Source organism: Hyperolius riggenbachi, chromosome 4 (genome assembly GCF_040937935.1).
Source record: "Hyperolius riggenbachi isolate aHypRig1 chromosome 4, aHypRig1.pri, whole genome shotgun sequence".
Taxonomy (NCBI): domain Eukaryota; kingdom Metazoa; phylum Chordata; class Amphibia; order Anura; family Hyperoliidae; genus Hyperolius; species Hyperolius riggenbachi.
Window position 1 is genome coordinate 172195867 of NC_090649.1, and position 15821 is coordinate 172211687.

The 15821-nt window shown below is 43.0% G+C and overlaps 1 protein-coding gene across 1 annotated transcript in view; it reads left to right on the forward strand.

Moving 5' to 3' along the window:
• SERPINI1 (serpin family I member 1) overlaps positions 1-15821 on the forward strand; it is a 135377-nt gene that overhangs the window by 90728 nt on the left and 28828 nt on the right. Inside the window, exon 5 of the mRNA XM_068279288.1 lies at positions 4791-4995. Within this exon, the coding sequence (XP_068135389.1) occupies positions 4791-4995 (205 nt within the window). The remainder of the gene's footprint in view (positions 1-4790; positions 4996-15821) is intronic.

The following is a 15821-nucleotide window of genomic DNA, read 5'->3' on the forward strand; positions in this document are numbered from 1 at the left end:
TCTGTATTCTATATATTTAGGAGACAATGCTATCCTCTTGCAATTTGACATTTGTTTGTAACCAAACTCTGTGCTTTCTATAGTTTGATGATTGATTTGTTGTCACAGCTTGGTGCTATATAAACCAAGTGCTGAATTTTTATATTGATTAATAACACGTTTAGACATGACCAAAAATAACTCAATGCGTAATACCGATACTTGATCTTACTAAATTGCTAGCTCATTACATTACTGGCATTCCAAGGCTCAGGGTTTGCCGAATTGATTTACTTCCTTCAGCCCCCCTTTTCACGAGATGAACAGAAAAGTTTATTGTCTTACTTAAAGCCCTAAAAGACCAGACTAATGGAGACCAGCGTGCTATAGCTGATTAGAACTAGTTGCCCACCAAGTTCAAAAAATAGCAAAAGCCAATATCAGTAGCATTGCTTTAGTGAAAAGAAGCTCTTGTATTCATCATGCAATAAAATCACGTCAGGAATAGGCTGAAGGCAACTACAGCCCGCTGTTTCGAAGCGACATGCTTCTTCAAGTTGCAAGCTCATTCTGACAAACCCTGCTTACACACATCCTTTTATATGAATCCAGATTCAAATAACAACCAATAATCATGCCGATGCGAGAGTAACAACCAGTGAGAGCAAATCAAAGGCAGGAAGACCTTATGGGGAACTTCTGTACACCGGAAGTACATCCCAAAAATGACATCACTGTCAAAACACGAAAAAAAGCGAAAAAATGGATCTAAAACCACGGCCGACAGGAAAAACGGACCTGGTGGGAAACTGACGTATACGTGTATAAACGTCACGTGGCGCATAAAAACGTACGCATAACAATAAATGTTCGGACGCGTACAAAAGTGTAGACTACGTGTAAAACCGTATGTGAACGTTAAAGAATTTAAAACAAGTGTGATGCATAAATTTGAATACAGAAAAACATAAAAATGTATGCATAAACCGCGAAACGGCGGGCTGTAGTTACCTTCAGCCTATTCCTGATATGATTTTATTGCATGTTGAATAAAAGCGCTTCTTTTCACTAAAGCGGTGCTGCTGATGCTTGTTTTTGTGAACTATTAAAAGATTGGTTACATTCTTAAGGGTGGAGAGGATGCAGCAATCTCTTGTAATTTTATGTAAATGCTACATGTTTGGTAGTTTCAGACCCATAATGGGAGTTGTCTTACTTATGTATATACACGTATGGCAATAAAGCCTTTCTGTGTTTTAAAGTACTTCACTTAGATGCTTTTTCTATGTATATATTTTAGACCCGCTGGGCCGTAACAAGATGCAATCGGTAAGATTAAAGAGTTGGTTTTGATCCCCCATTAATGGACCTTTGATTTGGGTCCCTCAATGGGGGTCAGCTTATAGGTGTTTGGTGGTGGGCACAATGTGTTGTTAAAATCCTGGACATGCAATTTTACCAAAGACTGATGACACTAGTGCTAAATATGGTGTATTATTTGGCTAGATTCTTAGTTTTCTGGTTGGAAAATGGATAGGTGCAATTATATCTAAAAGAGGAGTGAGCACTGTATGATGCTATTTTCCTCAGATGCTAAGCATATGGGCTCAATTTCACACATTTACATAATGTAGAAACATAATCTGGTTGCAAGGATATCAATAGCAGGAGAGTGGAGAATATCACAGGTGTACTACATAAGGAATAAGGGAGGAGTGAGGGGAATAGGGAGCTGTGAAAGTGATTTTAAAGTGGGATTAAACTCCCTAAACTTAAATGTAAGTACCCACTCCGAGGTCTAATCAGCAGAGGGAGTGTCCGGTAACAGAGGGATGAGACCAGTACCCTAGCCGGCAATTATTACATTTTCCTGCTCTCTGCATTGAAAGTGTTTTCACATAAAAGAGGTTTTCAAATGTTCCCACGCTAATCCCACAAAAAAAATAAAAAAAAGTGAGTTCAATTAGTCATATACTGAACAAGGTATCGCCCTACCTGTCATAAGATACACTTATCCTTTTACCAGATCTTTGTTATTAACTTATTGATTCTGTAATTATCTGTAAATGTATTTCATCTGCACTATGCAGTATTAAGAGAGGCAGTATAACATGCGAAAAGATTTCTCTCTTAATATCTTAATGCTAACCAATAAATGGTGTCATCTTAAAGAGAATCTGTACTCTAAAATTCTTACAATAAAACGCATACCATTCTATTCCTTATGTTCTCCTGTGCCCCTCGTGCTGTTTCTGCCTTTCCCTGCTGCAATCCTGGTTTGTAATTAACAGTTTTAGGCAGTGTTTACAAACAAAAGACTGGCTTCTAACCAGAGTATCATAGGCTGAGAACAGCTTACTGTGTGACTCATGTAGAGCTTGGAGGGGGTGTGTAAAGCTTCTGCCAAGCAGTGCTGCACATTCCACACATTCCAGCCTCAGCCCGACAGACACGACAGAGGAAAGGAGATAAGATTTATTACAGAGACAGTGCAAGTAGGAAAGGCTGCAGTAAGACAGACCACATTAGAACAGTAATAGGAACTTATAGGACAGAAGAAATAAGGCTCAAAATTTTGTTGCAGAGTCTCTTTAAGTCAGATCTTTCTGCCTTGACATACATAGCAAAATATTAAAATCCTTTGGAAATGAGCAGAGCTTGGTAGAAGAAAGATTTAACACAACAGCAAGTAATTGTACATTGTTAAGTGTAGCAAGTGGATAAAATTCTATACAGTTAGGACATTAGAGAAGCAACAAAACGTGTGTGTGTGTTGTTGGTTGTTTGTTTGTTTTTGAGAAGTAGGGCAGATTTAAAATATTGGTAAACAGGGCTGGATTTACCATAAGTCACTGTAGGCACGTGCCTACAGGCACCAGATGAAGGAAAGGCAGCTCACTTCCCATCCCTAGTGCCTCTTTTTTTTCCTTTCCTAGGCCGAGTCCCGAGCAGAACGTAAATTAGAGGTTACTCACCCTGCTCTCGGCATTCCACTGACGAGATCTCCCTTCCGTCGGGGGCACACTAGCTATTTAATACTGAAGTTCCTCTAGCTACCCAATACTTGGGCGCACTTCTAGCTACTTAATATTGAGGGCACTTCTGGCCACCTAATACTAAGGGGCACCTGTAGCTACCTATGACGGGCAAGGGAAGTAAGGGAGAAATGACATCTGGGACAGCAAGCACACTTGCAGTGCGGTTTGGCGGGTGTTTGTACGTTCATGAAGGGTGAAGTCTAAGGTGCCAAGATATCTGTGCCTATATGCTTCTGTGATGTAAATCCGGGCCTGTTGGTAAATATTGTGCTGCTTTTGTACCTCTCCTGCTCTTGGGTCCAACTAGGTTTATATTAAAATATGGTGGTTTCAGGAGAAGAGGGGAAGAGGGAATGTTTACTTCATGAGAGCACCAAAAAGCAGAAACACACAAGAAGTTTGAACCCCTTTTTTGTCTAAAGTTGTGCTTTAACTTTTGCATGTTATCTGTAGGTAATAAATGTTGTAATATACCATGCATCCAAAAAATGTTATAGTGTATGGCAAACAAGCTTTAAAGTGAACCTTAAGCCAGAAAAAAAAGAGTTTTACTCACCTGGGGCTTCTACCAGCCCCCTGCAGCAGTCCTGTGCCCTCGCAGCCACTCACTAATCCTCTGGTCCCCCGCTGCCAGCTAGCTTGGTTTTTGCCGACAGGCTACGTGTGGCCAGTCCTGACGATTGGCCACACGTAGCTTTTTCCGCATTCCCAACTGTAATTAGCGCTATTGCGGGCCGCAACGCGTACAAAAATACGTGTTGCCGCATATCTATGCGTTCGTAATGCGGCAACGCGTATTTTTAGCGCTAATTTAAAAACAAAACTGGCTGGCAGCGGGGGACCAGAGGATTAGTGAGTGGCTGCGAGGGCACAGGACTGCTGCAGGGGGCTGGTAGAAGCCCTAGGTGAGTAAAACTCATTTTTTTTTCCTGGCTTAAGTGTCCCTTTAAAGCAATCCCAAGATGCCAAATAGCAGCTTTTACATGCTTGGTTTTAACTACAGAAATTCCCAAGTAACCCTTTAACTATTGCAGTACATAAGTGAGATCCATAATGTACAAAAGAAAGGATGTATTATGACATTTAGAGTGAAGTCATATCGCAGCCAGGTTTTTCAATCACACTTAAATAAAATGTGAATAGGTTGCAGTCAAATAGAGCAGTCCTCTTATGGTACGTTAGCCATACAGAAGTGGCCATTCCTGACTGTAAAAACACTGGTGATAAGTGCAGAGGCCCAGTATCTTTCTTCCTCTACGGGCCCAACAGGAGCCAGATGCTCGATAACTCCAGTTATGTTTCCTAATCTCACTGAAACCACGCTGATCAGTATTAGAACATGGCACGGTATATTAAAAGGATCTGCCACATGTCTTCAGTCATTTTTGTCCAATGGCAGTGAAACCTTGCTTAAATCTATATAATGAATGTTGTCAAATAATGGGACTATAACTTTGCATAGTATATCGCAAGTCTGGCTACATCTAGAGCATAGGTGTCAACTCCTCTCTTTTTAGGCCATATCCATGCCAGTGTTTAGGATGGGCTGAGAAATGTGTTCACCTTCATTCACCACACCTTTCCTGATTCATTCCCAATCAATTTGAGCTGTGCCAAAAATGTGGGAGGTCCTCGGCCCTTGTGGACTGGTGTTTGACATCTCTGATCTAGAGCATTATAATTAAGAATGTGTCCTACTGTCTCTACCATTTTATATGCAATTTTTATTTTTGTTTCTTTTCCATGATTCTGATAGTTATAATGTACTTGCAGGAGAGTTTACTGATGGATCAAATGAGGCTGGTGGGGTTTACCAAGTCCTGGAGATGCCATATGAAGGAGATGAACTTAGTCTTGTGCTCATGCTTTCCAGACAGGAAGTTCCTCTGGCAACACTTGAACCATTAGTCAAAGCTTCTCTGATTGAAGAATGGGCTAGTTCTTTGAAAAAGCAGAAAGTGGAAGTTTACCTACCAAGGTAGGATTTGTACAAATGCCTATGTCTGCCCATAATCTTGCAATTCTGTTTTTAGCTTTATTTCATAACTTTAGTGCATCTTCAGAAGGCTTACAATCTAAAGGAAGGGGATGTTGACATGAATGATGAACATGAGAGATAACTGTAAAGTTGAGCAAGGATGATAATTTAGTTGCACAAAATTTTAGAGGAAATAAAACCTTGTACACATGGCAGATGGTCTTGACTGAAGTGGATCGCTTGGACAGAGCCGGGACAAGGTCCTCCAGCACCCAAGGCTGAGACACCAAAGTGTGCCCCTCCATCCCTGCCTCCCCAGCCGTCACACACTGATTGCTATTAGACAAAGGGGCGCCACAGGGCCCACAACCTCCCCAACACCTTAATATCTAGTTGTATGGCTTGCAGTCACTGCCATGTATCCGTTTTCTTATTTCTTTCTGCTTCAAACACAATTAGGAATGACAGCTGAATGAATTCTGCGCCCCCTCCTACACTGCGCCCTGAGGCTGGAGCCTCTCCAGCCTATGCCTCGGCCCGGCCCTGCGCTTGGATTCCCTCTGGCAAAAATCTTGCATGTGTATGGCAGCCCCCAATGCGTTGCTTAGAGAACCGGACTGGTGGATTGCCTCTGCCAAGCGATAGTCTGACTCTATTCTCCTGCTCTTTGATGCACTGTGCCAGCCGGCCCCCCTTCATAGCAACTGGGCCTACAGGCTAGCTATGCATCTGTAGAGAACTCTGCCCCAAACTGTCGCCCAAGGGATCAAGTTCTAATCCCTGTGGGTAGCAATAATTGTGCATGTGTACACACCTTAAATTTAAAAAAAAGATTTATATTTACCTGTGGCTTCCTCCATCCCATTAAGTCTGTGGGCCCCATACGTGTCTGTCTGGTCCCAGTTGCTCCCATGGACGGAAGCACTCTGCGCAAGCACTGCTAGTCTTAAAGGACATCCGAGGTGACACATGACATAATGAGGTAGATGTGTGTATGAACAGTGCCAAGCACACCAATAACTATGCTTTGTTCCTTTTTTACTTCCTCTGCCTGAAAGAATTACAAATCAGGTATGCAAGTGACAGTTTCTGTCTGGGTCGGGACCAGGTCAGACTACAGGGTAACCCTCGCTGATAAGGAATTGCAGTCCTAAAACACTTTCCTGGCTGTGAATGGCTTCTGAGAGCAGGAAAGAGGTAAAAAGAATAATTCATAGATGTTAGCTCTGGCATACTTCAATGCATGTGTCATTGAGAAGAGGCCATGAAACAGTAAAAACTTAAAAAGTAGATTAAAATATAAAATAAAACTGTGGGACAACTAGAAAGGTCATTTTTAGAAGACAGATGATAGATACAATTGTTTATCTCGTTCGTATTTTTACACCTCGGATGTCCTTTAACAACAATAACAAACTGCGCGTGTGTAGAATGTCACCGCCGTAGAGGTGTGACCAAGGTGGTGTGCGGCAAGGGCTCCGCATGCGCAGTATTCCATGACTACTGGGGCTAACAATGGGAGAACAGGCGGGACCGGATACACACGGAGGGAGCCCACAAACTACAGGAAGCCCCAGGTAAGTATAAATCCTTTTATTTGTCTCAGGTTTACTTTGTTAAAATGTTACTACCTTCACAGCTGCACCAGAACTTCTCAGTCTACTTCTCTCTATGGGCTTGATTCACAAAAGAGTGCTAACTGTTAGCACGGCCATTTTCACGCGAATTTTCGCATTGTGCGCATTCGCGAATGTCCGCGTGAAACGATAACGTTTTTGCGCGCAAACGCAAATTTTCCCGCGAAATCGATATCGTTTCACGCGAAAAATTCGCGATCTCGTACGAAAACAGCCGTGCTAACAGTTAGCACTCTTTTGTGAATCAAGCCCTATGTCATGTTGGTTAAAGGGATACTGTAGGGGGTCGGGGGAAAATGAGCTGAACTTATCCGGGGCTTCTAATGGTCCCCCGCAGACATCCTGTGTTGGCGCAGCCACTCACCGATGCTCCGGCCCCGCCTCCGGTTCACTTCTGGAATTTCTGACTTTAAAGTCAGAAAACCACTGCGCCTGCATTGCCGTGTCCTCGATCCTGCTAATGTCATCAAGAGCGTACAGCGCAGGCCCAGTATGGTCTGTGTCTGCGCAGTACACTCCTGGTGACATCAGCGGGAGCGAGGACACGGAAACGCAGGCGCAGTGGTTTTCTGACTTTAAAGTCAGAAATTCCAGAAGTGAACTGGAGGCGGGGCCGGAGCATTGGGGAGTGGCTGCGCCAACACAGGATGTCTGCGGGGGACCATTAGAAGCCCCGGGTAAGTTCAGCTTATTTTCCCCCGACCCCCCTACAGTATCCCTTTAAGTTTGTGTCTAGCTGAGACTGGAGAGTGCTGCTGAAAGAAATGCATTTGTCCAAATGAAAAAAAGAAGAAATCGCTTTCTATTTTTCAATAATCTGCATGAAGATCTATTTATTGTTTTTATTTGCTTTTAGTCTGGTCGGCAAGCTACTTAATCATCTAAATGATCCTTCATATTCTACACCGCCTAAATCATATTTCCATTCTGATCGGTGTTCTGGTAGTAAAACTAATTTACAGCAACATCGGAGTGAAAACCAGCTCTGTTGCTGGTAAAAAAAAGTTCCGCTCAGTTTTTGGTTTTATTTCATTTTGATGTATGGGATTCTGTAGGAAAGCAAGATTGAAATTTGATGTAGTGATTCCGTAATTTCCCTACTTAGGTCTGTGAGATTCACTGCAAGCTTTCTCAATGCTGGCTTCTGATTTCCAATGCAGCAGTGTGGAATTTTATCAAGGCACTAAATAAACAGTTATAAATATTTATATCTGCAGAGTAGAGTAGGCATACTATGAAGTGCAGAATACAGATGTCGTCCATGGGGAATGAAAACCAACAGTGCAAGAGTGATAAGGGTTTTTTGCCTAATCCTTTTCAGCCAAACATTAGCAGGAATCCCATTTGCCCAAGTTTAAAATACCAAGCCCTGCAGCGTGTACATTGTATTAAAGTCAAAATAACTTACCAATGTAAATCTGCTGAATTGATTTTATGCCTGAATTTACATGCTGTTCAAGGAGGGGGAAAAAATGTCTCTCGGTTATAAACAATGTTTCCCACTGAACAAAATCACTGAAGTGAGGAGTATTGTGTCCAGCCAGCCAACACAGATGGTGTGCTGTGGTTTAAGAGTACTTGTTTTACACTCCTACAAAGCAGTGCCTTATGATTAGGACACTGTGCACAATTCACAATGGAAAATATTATTATTATTATTTAGTATTTAGTGCCAACATCTTCCACACCGCTGTACAGAGTATATATTGTCTTGTCACTTAACAGTCCCTCAGAGGAGCTCACAATTTATCCCCACCATAGTCCTATGTCTATGTATGTAACGTGTAGTGTATGTATTGTGGTCTAGGGACAATTTAGGGGGAAGCCAGTTAAATTATCTGTATGGTTTTTGGGATGTTGGAGGAAACCGGAGTGGCCAGAGGAAACCCACTCAGACACGGGGAGAACATACAAACTCCGTGCAGATAGTGCCCTGCATGGGATTCGATCTGGGGTCCCAGCGCTGCAAGGCAAGAGCGCTGACCACTATGCCACCAGGCATAGGAAGAGAAATGTTTCTCTCCCTATGCCCACCTTTCTGAATATTAGTTGGGTATTTGGATTGACTAGAGACAGAGTGATTCATGCCCCATGTCTGTAAGATGCTAAAAATAACTAGACAGCATGTTATACATTCATATTGTAGAACAAGGTAAATTCACAGTATTTCTGCAGCAGTGCTGCCAATTCCAGCATGTACGTCATTCACTAGGGTAGTCACTAGAAGCTCGGTGACATGTCAGTGTGTATCACCTTTTGGGGCATATCATGAAAGGTGCCCTTGGCCGTAACTATGAAAGATGCCCTTGGCTGTAACTGAAACTTACAACATAGTTTTAATAATTCAAGTCATTTCTTCCAAAAAGGAGATTCTCAGCCCATTCAATAGGGGGGTTAAAGCTGGCTGTCATTGGGAGTCCTGTTACTCACAAAGCACCCTGTGTTCGTCCATTGCAAAAACTTTAGCTGAATGTCTAAAAGGGAACCCGAGGTGAGAGGGACATGGAGGCCGACATATTTATTTCCATTATTCAATGCACATTGCCTGGCTGTATTGCTAATCAACTGCCTCTAATACTTTAAAGGGAACCTTAAAGAGGAACTTCAGCCTAAACAAACATACTGTCATTAAGTTACATTAGTTATGTTAATTAAAATAGATAGGTAATATAACCTCTTACCCACTCTGTATTAAAAGAACAGGCAAATTTTTGATTTCATGAGGGCAGCCATCTTTTTGGTTGAAAGGAGGTGACAAGGAGCATGAGACACAGTTCCAATTGTCCTGTGTGCTGATAACCCCTCCCAGTTGCTAGGCAACTTGAACAACAACATAGGAAATCCCATCATGCTTTCCACAGCATCAAGGAAAAAAAGCCCGGGCAGTTTTCTTTGATGGGTGGAGCTTAGCTAAAAATGTAGCTGAAATGATGCTTTGGTAAGAAAAACTAAGTTCTGATTCTGTGAAACTGTTAAAGAAACACCAAGCCTTTTCAGTTCTGCGGAGTAGATTTTTTAGTCCGGAGGTTCACTTTAACTGAGAGGGATACGGATGTTTCTTTTTAAACAATACCTGTTGCCTGACTCTCCTGCTGATCTTTTTGGTTCTAGTAGAATCTGGATCACACTCCTGAAACAAGCATGCAGCTATTCCAGTCTGACTTCAGTCAGAGCACCTGATCTGCATGCTTGTTGAGGGGCTGTGGCTAAAAGTACTAGAGACAGAGGATCAGCAGGAGAGTCAGGCAACTGGTATTATTTTAAAAGGAAAAATCCATATCCTTTTCAGTTTAAGTTCCCTTTAAAGTAAAGACCCTGACCGAGCATGCAGATCAGAGGTCTCTGACAAAAATCTGACAAGATTAGCTGCATGCTTGTTTCAGGTGTGTGATTCAGACACTACTGACCAGAAACATGAGCAGGACTGCCAGGCAACTGAACCTATTAATTTTAACAAGCAAGTTTATTTTTTTTTTATTTCTTTGATAAGTTCTTCATGTTGTCTTAAAAGGCGTGGGACCTGTAAACACATCCATTCCCGGACAGGATACCAATACCAGGTACACAACAGGAATACATCTGTATCTGGTATACCTGATCATGTGTGCAAAATCCTGCAAAGGAATTTATGTGGGAGAAACAGAACAACCTCTACGTGATCGCATGAAATGCCACAGGTTCACTATTAACAGCAGAAAAAAGGATATTACAAAATATACTGATCTCCCAATACCCACACACTTTTGTTTACCTGGACACAGTTTAAGCAATTTTCTCGTCACTGTATTAATGGGCGGCTTGAAATCGGAAAAAGTGAGACTAAAACAAGAAACAACATTTATACATTGGTTCAAAACTGTAGAAGATGATTTAAACAAGGACTCTAACGTCTTGTGCTGGTACGATGGATTTTAAATGCCACAATTCTTATTATTTTTTTCTATCTTTTCATTTTTTTTTTGTTTCGTATGCTGGTAAGATGGTGTTTACTGTCCCTATCAATTTTCTTTTCTTTTCATGTGCTGGGAAGATGGTTTTACATTCCACAATTCTCTTTAGCTTAGAATAAATAGTGCATGTAGTCAGCCCAGTCACAATTTGAACTCGGAATTTACGATGTCTCCCCATCACCAGAGTCTGCTTTATGTTATGTTGAGAAAACTGTTGATCTTATCAATTTAGCCAGGATGCCTTGGAAAGCCTCCTGAAGTAACAGTTAAGGCATCTAGTTACATTTATTTATGCTTACCTGCAGGGCCGGCCCGTCACTTTTTGCCGCCTGAGGCAAATGTGGCAGAGCTGCTGCCGACGCCCCCCCCCCCCCGTCCGGGGCGGGGCGCCGGCCGCCGAGCCGGAGGGGTAGCGGGCAGGTCGGGGGTATTGTGCCTAGCGGTGGGGAGGGGGGTCGGACCCCCCCTCCCTCGCCTGGGTCCCCCGATCTGCGCTCCCCTCCAGCCTGTAATTAGTAAGCTGCTGTCAGATCGTAAGAGGCACGGGCGGGGAGGACTCACCTTTTCCGCGTTCCATCGTGCGCTCCATTGACGTCACTTCCTGCATCGCCGTCCACTTACAATACAGTGGGCGGCGATGCAGGAAGTGACGTCAGTGGAGCGCTCGCTGGAACGCGGAAAAGGTGAGTCCTCCCCGCCCGTGCCTCTTACGATCTGGCAGCAGCTTACTAATTACAGGCTGGAGGGGAGCGCAGATCGGGGGACCCAGGCGAGGGAGGGGGGGGTCCGACCCCCCTCCCCACCGCTAGGCACAATACCCCCGACCTGCCCGCTACCCCTCCGGCTTGGCGGCCGGCCCCCCCGGGCGGGTGCCGCCCTGTGAAGTTTGCCGCCTGAGGCAAATGTTTCACCCCGCCTCATGAGCGGGCCGGCCCTGCTTACCTGAGGAAAATGTATGCGTGCTCTAACACCAAGTTTTAACCCTAGCAAGTCTGGCTCTGCAAATCTGGCTCAATTGGCTATTCATGAGGCAATGCTCGTGCAAATATGCATTTGCTTTCGCACGCCAAACTATGCAGGGTCAAAAAACGAATACCGCAAAGCGGTTGCCCTGCGGGAATTAGTTCATGCCACAGTAGCACTATCCAGGAGCGCCACAGGGAGGCTTCCCAATGCCCCCATACAACGGGAGACTGCCGGGGTCCCAGGCACTCTCACCACCTGGGAACCACAGCAGCACCCCGGAGGGGGAGGCTGGGTGGCGTAGGCGCCCCCCCCCCCCCAAGCGTGGCCAGCGCCGAGAGGAGCCGTCCGCTCCAACCTCCCAATATTAAAAACAGGCACTTACCTTAACGTCCATTGCATTCTGCTACATGCGCATTAACTTGGGGGCACCACATGAGAAAGGAGTGAAGCATGGGTCACCCCAAGCTTTAGAGCTCAGGGCTGGCTCACACACAACACTCCAGAGGGGGGGAGGACAGGTGCAAACGACTCACTCCAGGGCTCACACCACCAGAGCAAGCCATCTTCCAAATTTACATTTATTTATGTTCGCTAAAGAATGTTTCTCCTCTGTATGCCAGTGTATATATAAGCTGTGTTTTCACATTTTGTCAGGAACCAAGTCTGACGAAAGCTCAGTATAAGCCTAAAGCTTACTGTTTATTTATCTCGAAGTTAGCCAATAAATTGTATCACTCTGATTCAAAATTCCTTGCCTTAACTGGTAAAGATTCTCAAAGTGCCGTCACAAAAAAAAAAAGTTGGGGAGCCAACAATAATCCAATACAATACAGGGAGTGCAGAATTATTAGGCAAATGAGTATTTTGACCACATCATCCTCTTTATGCATGTTGTCTTACTCCAGGCTGTATAGGCTCGAAATCCTACTACCAATTAAGCATATTAGGTTATGTGCATCTCTGTATTGAGAAGGGCTGTGGTCTAATGACATCAACACCCTATATCAGGTGTGCATAATTATTAGGCAACTTCCTTTTCTTTGGCAAAATGGGTCAAAAGAAGGATTTGACAGGCTCAGAAAAGTAAAAAATAGTGAGATCTCTTGCAGAGGGATGCAGCACTCTTAAAATTGCAAAGCTTCTGAAGCGTGATCATCGAACAATCAAGCGTTTCATTCAAAATAATCAACAGGGTCGCAAGAAGCGTGTGGAAAAACCAAGGCGCAAAATAACTGCTCATGAACTGAGAAAAGTCAAGCGTGCAGCTGCCAAGATGCCACTTGCCACCAGTTTGGCTATATTTCAGAGCTGCAACATCACTGGAGTGCCCAAAAGCACAAGGTGTGCAATACTCAGAGACATGGCCAAGGTAAGAAACAAGACACACAAGCTGAAACGTCAAGACTGGGCCAAGAAATATCTCAAGACTGATTTTTCTACGGTTTTATGGACTGATGAAATGAGAGTGAGTCTTGATGGGCCAGATGGATGGGCCCGTGGCTGGATTGGTAAAGGGCAGAGAGCTCCAGTGCGACTCAGACGCCAGCAAGGTGGAGGTGGAGTACTGGTTTGAGTTGGTATCATCAAAGATGAGCTTGTGGGGCCTTTTCGGGTTGAGGATGGAGTCAAGCTCAACTCCCAGTCCTACTGCCAGTTTCTGGAAGACACCTTCTTCAAGCAGTGGTACAGGAAGAAGTCTGCATCCTTCAAGAAAAACATGATTTTCATGCAGGACAATGCTCCATCACACACGTCCAGGTACTCCACAGCGTGGCTGACAAGAAAGGGTATAAAAGAAGAAAAACTAATGACATGGCCTCCTTGTTCACCTGATCTAAACCCCATTGAGAACCTGTGGTCCATCATAAAATGTGAGATTTACAAGGAGGGAAAACAGTACACCTCTCTGAACAGTGTCTGGGAGGCTGTGGTTGCTGCTGCACGCAATGTTGATGGTGAACAGATCAAAACACTGATGGAATCCATGGATGGCAGGCTTTTGAGTGTCCTTGCAAAGAAAGGTGGCTATATTGGTCACTGATTTGTTTTTGTTTTGTTTTTGAATGTCAGAAATGTATATTTGTGAATGTTGAAATGTTATATTGGTTTCACTGGTAAAAATAAATAATTGAAATGGGTATATATTTGTTTTTTGTTAAGTTGCCTAATAATTATGCACAGTAATAGTTACCTGCACACACAGATATCCCCCTAAAATAGCTAAAACTAAAATCAAACTAAAAATTACTTTCAAAATATTCAGCTTTGATATTAATGAGTTTTTTGGGTTCATTGAGAACATGGTTGTTCTTCAATAATAAAATTATTCCTCAAAAATACAATTTGCCTAATAATTCTGCACTCCCTGTATACTGTAATATATAGATCACTGCCCTAGACTATGATACATGCACTACATGATACACAAATAGACATATGACTATGGTAGGGACTAGATTGTAAGCCCCTATGAGGGACAGTTAGTGACAAGACCATATACTCTGTACAGCGCTGCGTAATATGTTGGCGTTATATAAATACTTAAATATATGTGTGTGTATTCATAGGTACTCAAAAGTGTAAAAAGGAAAGTAATCAAGTTTTTAACATTACACAAGGTAGTTCATTTATTAAGGTTGGAGAACCTATGTGACAACAGTGAGATCTGTAAGACACCCCCACTATGTTTTGAAATGAGGATTTAAAATGTTTGCCACCTAGTAGCCAGCAAAGAAAAATAATTCATGGCAGTTTTGTAGGATCCCTAGTATTGTTCAGTCTTAGTTAATTGTCTCTAAAGTACCCAGACTTGGTTCCTCATAGCAAGCTCCAGTTGCTCTCTATGAGGCTACCTTCTCTATACTAAACTAGCTGGTGGTGCCCTACATAAAGCTTATTTTAGGTCTTTCCCCTTTTTAAAATTGGCGATCAGCTTTTAAATGTGACTGACAATTCCTGTGTATTAATTCTGGCAATGTGTAAGTGAGGGTTATGGCATCCAGCTTGATCACCACATTTATTGATCATCACAATAAAAGTGGCAAACCCCATATGACAAACGCCATAGAGAACAATGGAAAACACATTCCTTGCTTTCAATTGCCATGTTAAAGAGAATCTGTATTGTTAAAATCGCACAAAAGTAAACATACCAGTGCGTTAGGGGACATCTCCTATGACCCTATGTCACAATTTCGCCGCTCCTCGCCACATTAAAAGTGGTTAAAAACAGTTTTAAAAAGTTTGTTTATAAACAAACAAAATGGCCACCAAAACAGGAAGTAGGTTGATGTACTGTATGTCCACACATAGAAAATACATCCATACACAAGCAGGCTGTATACAGCCTTCCTTTTGTATCTCAAGAGATCATTGTGTGTTTCTTTCCCCCTGCAGAATCTCATGCACTGAAGTTTCAGGCTGCTCTTTTCTTCCTGCAAACAGCTTTGCCCTTGTCTGTAATTCTTCAGTATGTGAAAGCCCAGCCAGCTCAGAGGACGATTTATCCAGCTTGTAAAAGATAAGAGAGAAGAGAGAAGCTGCCCTAATCTAAATAATACACAGGCAGTGTGCATAGAGGGGCCTGGAAGGGGGAATTCATAGCAGAACTACAACACTGAAGAACTTGGCAGCCTTCCAGACACAGGCTGACAAGTCTGACAAGGGAAAGATACATTGATTTATTACAGAGACTGTGATAGCAGAAAGTGCTGCAGTAAGCCAGAACACATTAGAATAGCTTTTGGAACTTGTAGGATGATAAAAAACAGGATGCAATTTTTGTTACGGAGTCTCTTTAAAGCAAACCTGAACTGAACAGTAAAAGTCAAAATAATCATACACACCTCATACTTTCCTCCCATGTAGTCTACTCATCAATCTCTTTCTTCTCTCCTGCACCCTGTTTGTCCACTGTGATCAATGGAATTCTACGTCCTCCATTTTGAAAATGGCCACTACCCCATAACAGCTTCCTGGTCAGCACACTGTTAAACTGTAATATCCCCCGCTTGAGCCATAGGGAAACATGGGCATTACCTTGCACATTCAGTTGTAAACCTGACAGCAACTGATGTGGTTCAGTACTGACAAAATCTTGTCAGAAATGGAAGGATTCATTCTAAGAAGAAAATGGTGAGCTTCTGAGAGGAATTGATGGCGAGGTAACTATGTAATATTCATTTGCAGGTACATCAGGTGTTTACTTAAAGAGAATCTGTATTGTTAAAATCACACAAAAGTAAACATACCAGTGCGTTAGGGGACATCTCCT